General features: G+C 32.5%; 2 protein-coding genes across 2 annotated transcripts; both read right to left on the reverse strand.

Moving 5' to 3' along the window:
- Positions 1-218: 218 nt before the first annotated feature.
- On the reverse strand, positions 219-1,492 carry LOC107829080 (transcription factor bHLH93-like). The gene is made up of 3 exons (XM_075231846.1): positions 1,324-1,492; positions 979-1,146; positions 219-549 (listed from the first exon to the last, which is right to left on the reverse strand). The coding sequence occupies exons 1-3, from the start codon at positions 1,489-1,491 to the stop codon at positions 463-465; spliced, it is 423 nt and encodes a 140-aa protein (XP_075087947.1). The 5' UTR covers position 1,492; the 3' UTR covers positions 219-462.
- Positions 1,493-1,626: 134 nt separating this feature from the next.
- On the reverse strand, positions 1,627-2,205 carry LOC142169769 (uncharacterized). Its single transcript, XM_075231674.1, has one exon. It carries the CDS (start codon positions 2,203-2,205, stop codon positions 1,627-1,629), a length of 579 nt encoding a protein of 192 aa, XP_075087775.1.
- Between the last annotated feature and the right edge of the window lie 8,847 nt (positions 2,206-11,052).

Consider the following 11,052-nt stretch of genomic DNA (forward strand, 5'->3'; position numbering starts at 1 on the left):
AATCCTATTAAAATGAAAATAAGTAAATACTACTTTTAAACGTTGCGCGGATCAAAAATTACGTGCTTACAGTTAATATTCTACTCTTTCGTAAAAGAATAAATCCAAATAAAATAAGAAAATTAAGATAAATTCCTAATATAGACATTCCGTACAGATAAGTATTTACAAGAAAAAAGATGTAACCGAAGGAAATTATAATGTTTGGCTACGTACAATAGAAGAAAATCAATTAAATTTGCATTAGTAGAAACCACAAATTATGGATGACAAAAGAACAAAAAGATCACTGCAGCCTTTAACGAGAGAGCTCCAAACTTGACGAAAACACAATATGCAGAATTGCAGATTCAAGAATATAACCTATATTGAAGTAACAAAAATAAATAAACTATTCTTTAACAAAATTCATTTAACACATTTCCCCATTTTGTATTTCCCTCCAAGCAAATTTGGTCAAAACTAGAGACATTTTCCTGCATATCCAGCATTTCTGAATAGTGCCTGCTTTATATCTTCTGCATTTGTAAGTCCTCTCTGCTCCATTTCCTATCACCATCACCAAAACCATTTTGGTTTAATTTTAAAAAGCAAACATTTTAAAAAATACATCACATCACCAAATTAAATTATTTCTTCAAGATAAGAAAATTTCTTCTTTTCACATAACAAATACGTGTAGGGCATGTTATTTTGTAGGTACTATTTATCAATATCTGTAATACTGGTGAAATATTAAAAAAAAAAATTGTTTGATTAATATTTTAATCCAAAAGATGGTTTTTACCGATAAATCTTAAACTTTTTTTCTACGTGAAACTTGTGTCCAACACAACTTATTTGTAAGTACACTTTTTCAACTTTAACTCTCAAGAGATAAGAATGATGAAGAATCATAGAGAACTCATCTATGTTTAAAGATTTCTTTTTAAAAAAAAAAAATTAAAGTTAAAAATAGGTAATATTTAAATTGTATACCTGAGAGCAAGAAGCTTGCATTGCAAAATCACTGAAACAGCTGATAACACACTGTTGAGTCTCTAGACCTAAGGCGTCTAGTGTGGTCAATGTTGATAGCAAAAGATCAGACTTCCCTGCACAAGTAATCTCAACCCTTGTATCAATATTCCTCCTTTCCACATCAAACTGCAATAAAGCATAATACATGATTGAGAGTCAGAGGGATGAGTACTATAATTTAAATAAATACATCGAACTGAGAGTAATGAGTTCAGTTCAGTTTACAAAACTAGTCTTAAATCAATCTAAGCTCGAAAGAGTAGAGAGTGAGGAAAGGGGATTTTGTAGCAAATGGAATTTCACCTTAGGTGAATTTCGGATAAATATTTCGATGGGTTTTTCATTCTTGAAAATGCTCATCAAGCTTAGTTGATTTGGCCCTAGTTCCATTTCTTCTTGCAAATTGTTGATTTTCTCAAGAAGCTCCTTCGTGTAGTCGATGGTGTCTCCAACGATTGACGTTCTGTCCATCTGTTAGAATCAAATATATATATGACATTATGTAAATAAACTTCAGAAATTAAAGAAGATGCATGCATGATATCCGAATTCTTGATTACATATGCATGGTATTGCAAATTCTAACATGAAAACGACTACTATGTCTCAATTCCAAGTGTACCAATTTTTACTGTCCATGGAAAGACGATCATTGAGTCGTTTCCTTCGCCTTCTCTCAGCCATTAAATTCTTTGAAGGCTGCCCGTTTAGCTTCTTTTTATTGACCTTTTTCTCAGGGCACAAGCCGCCGATAATGTTGAAAGTAGGGGCTGTTACTGCTGATTCAGTTCTCTCCAATTTACAACCAAAATTTCCCACCTCCAAATCTTGTAAATGGGAAGTGAAAGGAGTGTCAAGCCAGTTGTTTGAAGAATTAGTGAGCTCTAGAGGAGATAATTCATCTCCTAGTTGTGTGCTGCAAAATTCACTGACTAATGAATTGCTTAGGCTTTGGTCAAATGGAAAATTAGAGTATTCTTCAAAGGAAGAGGTAGTAGTAGTTGTACTTGTAGGAGTAGTACAAGAAAGAGGAATGGCAACAGGATTTTCACCAAAACATTCATAATTCCAACCATTGTTGTATAAATCATTAATTTCCATAGGAAGAGAATATGTTTCCCATGAGTCACTTCTTAGAGCTAGTAATTCATCTAATAAGAAGCCATTATCACTGTAATATTCCATGTCTCTTTCTATTTCTTTTTCCACCCTTTTTCTTGAAAAGGGATTTTTAGGAGGCTAATAAACCTTGACAAAAATTGCAGCAAATGAGAGCATATTTATGGAAAAATAATGAGGGATGTCACGGGATATTAGTGTCTACTATGATGCATTAATTATTACCTAGAGTGTTAGACAAATGGAATCAGCTCCGCTTTTAGAAATAGAAGTTGGGTTTTTTTAAAAGAGATTTTTTTTTTTGGTTTAATCATACTCGCTAGTCAGCAGTCTCACTAATTTAGATTTGTCCCGCTTGGGGTTACTAAAGGAGGAGTTTTCCTGCTATAGATTTTTTTATTCTCAAAATTCGAAGTTAGAAATCTCTGATTAAGAGTCGAGAGATTTAATTCGTCGTACCATATCGCTTTGATGATAACATAAAATCATTAGCTTATAATTTTTATTTGGAGAATAGTATTTCGGACCTCATTTGGGTAATGTTAGTGTCATTGATTTGTCATTTGTACCAATCAAAATTTTCAAATTCAGAAAATATTCAGATCATATTTTTTAGTTTAACAATTCGACATTGGAAGTCATTGACCCGACCAGTTTAAATTCACGCCGAGTTTGCCCACTAAAGGAGATAATTATATCAATTTTGCACGGAATGTTTTCTATTCTCAACCCACCTTTTCGAATATTTATATCTATTAGAACCTAATACTTATATATTTAACTGAGAATCAAAAGGTTTTGTTCAAATAGTAAATGTTAATTTTACAGGCTTTGGAAGCAGACAAATTAGGAGCTTTGTTTGTAAGGTTAATTACGGACAATTGTATATGGGACACCAAATTGCTACCAATAGCACTTCATTTTTGTAATGACACACATTAGGTATATTTAATATTTCCTTTATGATTTTAAAAAAAGTGAACAAAACAAGTTTTTAAGAATAAAGTCAAATGAATTAAACGTTAAAAAAATGTATAATCTCAGTTGAATTTACGTCGTAAAGTTTTTGCAAATTCTTCTTTAGATTGTAAAAGAAAAGGTTTAACATTAGAAACATTCAAGACCCTTTGCAGAATCAGCAATGTTTAACCTTATCTTTCATGTAATTTAAAACTCCAACTTGTTTTATTTGTGGTAAACGTATTTTATCACTAAAATAAACCTTGAGCTCAGTTTATCTGTGGGCGACATGATTTCATGTCTTTTTCACCGCAATCTGGTTTTTGAAACTGAGTTAATTAAAAAACAGAATTAATTAATTTACTTTAGGTTGCAGTCTGAGAAGTTTGACCCCACGCGATATACCCATTGAAAACATTACTCTGTCTTTATAAATTTATTTTACCATATATACCTACTGTATTCTAAAATATAATATTATATATTCCAAATTAGAATACGTAGCATGTTTAGTTTGAATATAGTATTCCAAATAAAAAAATTATCGTATGTTTGGTTTGGATATTATATTCCAAATTAAAATGTTATAGTATATTTGGTTTGAATTTTATATTCCAAATTAGAATACTGCAGTATGTTTGTTGGAATATTGTGGCATGTTTGGTTTGAATATTACTCCATCCGTTTCAATTTAGATGATGTAGTTTGACTCTGGACGGAGTTTAAGAAAAAAAAACTTTTGAAACTTGTGATCTTAAAACCTTAAGAGGTAAAAGTTTTGTGGGACCATGACATTTGTGTGGTTATAAAAACTTCTCATTAAGGGTAAAATGGGTAAAATGAATAGTTTAAAGTTGAATTATTTCCAATTGTAGAAATATGTCATTCTTTTTAAAACGGACTAATAAGGAAAATTTGTCATCTAAATTGAAACAGAGGGAGTATATTACAAATTAGAATATTATGATATGTTCCGTTTAGATATTGTATTCCAAAATAGAATATCATGGATGTTCAATTTGAATAATGTATTCCAAATTAGAGTATTACAGTATTTTTTTATTTAAATATTGTATTCTTTATTAGAATAAAGTGATACGTTTGGTTTTGTTATAAATAAAACTGTATTTAAGGTGAATGTCTATATTTTAGAGAGATCTTAGCATTTGTTACTTGGTGGCTAAGTTACTTTTTTTCTATAAATAGAGGGGTCCGTCGCCATTGTAATTCATCTCAAAATCAATAAGAAATCTCTCTCTTTTCTCTCTGCAATCTTTTATTGTTTTATTTCACGTTATCAGCAAGAGACTCTACCGTCTCAAGAAGCTCTTTGAGAAGACTAAGGTATAATTTTTCTCCTTTTTTAATTATGACTGATATTATGAAAAGAAAGTTTGTTGCCCTTGAAATTTCGGGGAAGAACTATATGTTATGGGTGTTGGATGCTGAAATCCATTTAGATGCAATGGGTCTTGGAGATGCCATTAAAGATAAAAATAAAGTATCTACCCAAGACTGTGCTAACGCCTTGATTTTCTTGCACCATCACCTTGATAAAGGGTTGAAAATAGAATATCATCCACTTGTTTTGTGGAATGACTTAAATGAAAGATATGACAACTTAAAGTTGGTCACACTTCCACAATCACGACATGATTGAGCACATCTGAGGCTCCAAGACTTTAAGTCTATTTCTGAATACAATTCGGCGATGTTCAGAATTACTTCTAAATTGAAACTCTAAGAAAATAGTATCACTAACTATGATATGCATGAAAAATCGTTCACGACGTTTCATACCTCCAATATGGTCCTGCAACAGCAGTACCGAAAGAAAGGTTTCAAGAAGTACTCTGAGTTGATTTCTCTTCTCCTTGTGGCTGAACGAAATAATGACTTGCTCATGAAAAATCACGATAATCAACCCACTGGGTCAACACCATTGCCCGACATGAATGAGGTGTATTCCCATTATACTAAGCGTGGAAAAGGTCGTGGCCGCGGCCGCGGACAAGGAAGAAAATTTTCTGGTATTAATCATCCCCCAAAGAAAAATAACCACCAAAAGTGGAAAGGGAAAGATGATAAGCCAAAGGCAAAGGGTTCAGAAATTGAATGTTATCGTTGCGGTGGAAAATGGTATTAGGCAAATATTTATCGTACACCAAGACATTTGGTTGTGCTTTATCCAGTATCTCTAAAGAATAAAGGCCCTGAATTTTGTCTCTGACAATGAATTTGACATTACCCACTTGGATGTGGCAGACTTCTTTGAGCACCCTAATGGAAAAATAGACCACTTGATCGATGATGGATCCGTGGTTAAAGATGATTGAGTAGTTTAGTTTTTATTTTTGTCTATTCATAGTAGCTAGTGAATAAACGTTATCTAATCATAGTTCTTTACATGAGTGGTAGTCATTAGTATCAATAAGTATTATTTATTTTATAAATCTAGCCGCCAAATGCACATACATTCATTCGATTTCATAAATAATTGCTTTTCGATAAAATCTCGTTACTGAAAGGGCGAGCGTTTACTGTCTTCTACTGATTTTGGGATAGAGGGAGAATTGTTAACTAGAAAGAAATTGAATGAAAATTTTCGAAAGAGTGGCAGTGAAGTGTGACATACCCCAGGGAAGTACACGTTTTTATTTCTTTTTGACAATCATTAAATTTGTAATTTTCGGTCACTATCTATTAACATGAACTTTGAAAATTAAACTGTGGATAATTCAAAAACACATCCAGTAATTAGACCTTTTAAAATGTATTACTGTTTACGAGCCATCTAGATCGAATGAAGCGTTGCTTAACAAAATTTTAGTAGTATATGATTGCATTATTTTTGCGACCTATCAGAGTTTGCTCGAAATTGCTTTAAAGGTTATTATTGAATCATTGACTTTAACTTTATTTCTTTTCTTTTTCTTTGAAAATACTAATGTTTATTCGTATATTTTGTATGTCAAACCATGGGAAGCAAATATGGATATCAATCAAATCAAACTTGGATCAAAGTTCAATTATAAAAATATTTGTTTAATTGATTCATGTACGACACATACAATATTCAAAGAGAAGTAATATTTCTATCATTTAAATATGTGTAAGGCAGATGTTACTACAATTTCTGATAGTAGTAATTTAATAGAAGGCTGCGGAAAAGCTACTATAACTATGCCTAGGGGAACAATACTTATCATAGAGAATGCAATATTCTCCTCCAAATACAGAAGGAACTTGTTGAGTTTTAAAGATATCCGTCAAAATGGATATATATCATATTTGAGATAATAGATGAGAATAATCTTGAATATTTAATCGTTATCAAGAATGTCTCTAGCCAAAAAAGGGTTATTGAGAAGTTCTCATCTTTGTCTTGTGGCCTGTATTAGACAAAAATGAGTGCAATTAAGGCACATTCTATTGTAAACCAAAAGGTTACTGATTCCAATACTTTTGTACTCTGGCATGATCGATTGGGACATCCTGAATCAATTATGATGAGATGAATTATACAAAACTCAAATGGGCATCCATTAAAGAATTTAAAGATTCTTTTAAATAATGAATTTTATGGCACTTCTTGTTATCAAGACAAGTTAATTATTAGACTATCACCAACAAAGGTTGGGATTGAGTCCCCTACTTTTTTGGAACGTATACAAGGGGACATTTGTGGACTTATTTACCCATCTAGTGGATCGTTTAGATATTTTATGGTCTTAATAGATGCATCTTCTAGACGGTCTCATGTGTGCCTATTGTCATCTCGCAACCTGGCGTTTGCAGAATTAATGGCACAAATAATTCGATTACAGGCACAGTTTCCCGATAATCCAATTAAGTTTATTCGACTTGATAATGTTGTTGAGTTTTCATCCCAAGCATTTAATGATTATTTCTTATCAATTGGGATAAAAGTGAAACATTTTGTAGCTCATGTTCACACTCAAAATGGCCTTGCAGAGTCTTTGATTAAACGTCTGCAATTGATAGTAAGACCGTTACTCATGAAAACGAGGTCGGCCACTTCTGTTTGGGGTCATGCCATTTTGCATGCAACAATGCTAATTCGTCTCAGACCGATAAATTATCATAAATATTCCCCATTGCAATTAGTTTTGGGTCATGAAGAATTTTTGGGTGCACAGTATATGTGTCTGTAGCACATCCATATCGAACCAAGATAGGTCCTCAAAGAAGGTTAGGAATATATGTTGGGTTTGAATAGCCCTCTATTATTCGCTACCTCGAAACATTAACAGGAAATTTGTTTAGTGCTCGATTTGCAAATTTTCGATTCGATGAGACACTTTTCCCAAAATTAGGGGGAGAAATTGGTAAAACCAAACGGAAAATTTTGTGAAAAAAATCATCATTGTCTCATCTTGATCTATGCACCTCTATTTGGGAAAAAGAAGTGCAAAAGATTATCCATTTGCAGAAAATAGCAAATCAAATGCCAGACGTATTTACGGATCTGAAAAGGATAACAAAATCACATAACCCTACAGAGAATGTTCCAATCCGTATTGATGTCCCTGTTGGAACAATCTTCTAGTGTCATAGCTAATGAGTCAAAAGCACTCCTAAAGGGTGGAAGACTATTGGGTTCTGAGGATTAAAATCCTAGAAAAAGAAAAACAAATGATCAAGATGATGCTACGAAAGAGTCTCAGGAATAAATTCATGATTTAACCAATCCTGAGATTCATGAGGAAATCACAGAGCCTGAGACTCAAGAAAATAAGGAGCTATCAATAAACCCAATCGATATGAGGTGAATCTGAATCGATATGATATAGTGGTAGATTATGTCTTTACATATAATATTGCATCTAGCATTATGCAACATAGTGAGGATCTTGAACCTCAATCTTTTAGAGAATGTCGACAAAAGCGTGATTGGCCAAAATGGCAAGAAGCAATCCAATCCGAGTTGGATTCACTTGCGAAAGGTGAAGTTTTTGGGCTTGTAGTCTAAAACCCTAATAGTGTTAAGCCTGTTGGCTATAAATGGGTCTTTGTACGTAAAAGGAATGAGAAAAATGAGGTACAAACATATAAGACACACCTTGTTGCAAAAGGATTTTCACAAAGGCCTGGTGTCGATTATGAAGAGACGTATTCTCCTGTTATAGATGTTATAATATTCCGTTATCTCATTAGTTTTGCTATCCATAAAAAGCTTAACATGCATTTAATGGATGTGGTTACAACCTACCTTTATGGCTCACTTGATAATGAGATATACAGAAAAATTTCCGAAGGATTTAAAATTCCCGACGCACATAATTCAAAGTCCCAAAAAATATTTTCAATCAAATTGCAAAGATCTTTGTATGGTCTAAAGCAATCAGGAAGAATGTAGTATAACCGCCTTAGTGAGTATTTATTAAATGAAGGTTATATAAATGATGCCATTTGTCTATGTGTTTTTATAAAGAAAATAACATCGAAATTTATTGTACTTGTCGTATATGATGATGACATAATCTTATTGGAACTCCTATAGAACTCCAAAAGACAATTGATTATTTAAAGGAAGAATTCGAGATGAAAGATCTCGAAAAGACAAAATTATGTCTCGGTTTGTAAATTGAACATTTGGAAAATGAGATTTTTGTTCATCAATTTGACTACACAGAAAAGGTATTGAAACAGTTTTACATGGATGGAGTACATCCGTTAAGTACTCCAATGGTTGTTCGATCACTTGATGTGAATAAGGATCTGTTCCGACCTCAAGAAAATAATGAAGAGCTGCTTGGTCTTGAAGTACCATATTTTAGTGCAGTTGGTGCACTAATGTATCTTGTATCTTGCTAATACTACAAGGCCTGACATAACTTTTTCAGTTAATATCTTAGCAATATATAGCTCTACTCCTACAAGGAGATATTGGAATGGAATCAAACACATATTGTGGTATCTAAAGGGGACTACCGATATGGGCTTATTTTATGGCAATGATTGCAGTCCCGATCTTGTTGGTTATGCCGATACTGGGTATTTATCTGATCCACACAAGGCTCGATCTCAAACAGGCTATGCGTTTACATGTGGAGGCACTATCATATCTTGGCGATCGACTAAGCAATCAATAGTGGCTACTTCATTTAATCATGCTGAGATAATTGTTGTTTATGAAGCAAGTCGAGAATATGTGTGGTTGAGGTTTGCAATACATCTTATTCGAGAAAAATGTAATTTGAAGTGTAACAAACTACCCACAATTTTGTATGAAAACAGTGCAACATTCATAGCCCAATTGAAGGGAGGATTCATAAAAGGAGATAGGACAAAACACATTTCACCAAAGTTATTTTTCACACATGATCTTCAAAAGAATGGTGATATCAATGTGCAACAGATTCGTTCAAGTAATAATATGGCTGATTTGTTCACAAAATCTCTACCAACGTCAACCTTCAAGAAGCTAGTATACAAGATCGGGATGCGAAGGCTCAAGGATGTGAATTGATGCTCTCATCAGGGTGAGTTAATACGCGTTATACTCTTTTTCCCTTACAAGGTTTTGTCCCACTGGGTTTTTCTTGCAAGGTTTTTAATGAGGCAACCAAAAAGCGTATTTCTAAACATGTATACTCTTTTTCCTTCACTCGAATTTTTTCCCATTGGGTTTTCTTTTAGTTAAGGTTTTAACGAGGCACATTATTTGTTGAATAGATATTCAAGGGGGAGAGTTATAAATAGAACTGTATTTAAGGTGAATGTCTATATTTCAGAGAGATCGAGGGATCCTATTCCATTGTAGAATATCTCAAAATCAATAAGAAATCTTTCTCTTTTCTCTCTGCAATCCTTTATTGTTTTATTTCAAGTTTGATATTGTACTCTTTATTAGAATATTAATTATGGTAAGCTAGGTTCGAATTTTTTGAATTAAAATATTGTGGTATATTTAGTTTGAATATTATAGTCCAAATTAGAATATTATGGTATAAAAATTAGAATATTATGGTATGTTTAGTTTGGATATTGTACTCTTCATTAGAATATTGTGGTAATCTAGGTTTGAAACTTTTAAATTAGAATATTGTGGTATGTTTAATTTGAATATGGTATTCCAAATTAAAATATTATGTTCTATTTAGTTAGAATATTGTATCCCAAATTAGAATATCGTGGGTAAGTTAGGTTTGGATTGTATTCCAAAGTAGAATATCATGATATGTTTTACAGTATATGGAGGTATAGCGTGTAATATTTTTGGAATATTTGATGTAATTCTAAAACTTAAATATATCATGAAAGTGAGTTTTACAAATGAGTATATTACGTAGCTTATCCAATAAATATTTGTATAGTTTTAAAATTGTATCAGATTGATATCTTTTGAGAGTTTGAAGTCCACAAGGACTTCTCCATCGTATAGCCTACAAAACAGATCGGCTTCCTTCCTCGAACTGTACGATTGAAATCCAGTGAATTAACATTTGTTTTTCTCTATATAATTTCAAGTGAAGAACATTCAGTTGGAAACCATGAATTTTATTTAGCATATTGTTTGACCAAAAAGTATAATTTTCGGTTAAACTATTTAATTTATAAAATACGGGTTAAATCTAGTTAAGGATAATAACTCTAGATACTAATCTCTAAAACATGTAGTAGGTGGGGACAGATCCCGTAAATAGTTGATGACAACCAGTACAGAATATTCTTAAAGCATGAACATTGATGGAGATATAACTAACAGTAAATGGCAATAAATGACATTTAAGTAAATAAGGAGAATGATTTACCCAATAATAGATGGGTTGAATGAATGTTTCTCCTGACAATGATGAGTGACCTGTAGGTCCAAGATTCGTATAAACAATCCTCGGATCTGGTGGAAAGGTGGAGAATAATATGAACAAGAATCTTTATCAAAAGGTAGTCTTTGTATTCTTGCAAGAGAGAGAGAGAATCTTCTTC

The sequence above is a fragment of the Nicotiana tabacum genome, chromosome 15, assembly GCF_000715075.1.
Source record: "Nicotiana tabacum cultivar K326 chromosome 15, ASM71507v2, whole genome shotgun sequence".
NCBI lineage: Eukaryota > Viridiplantae > Streptophyta > Magnoliopsida > Solanales > Solanaceae > Nicotiana > Nicotiana tabacum.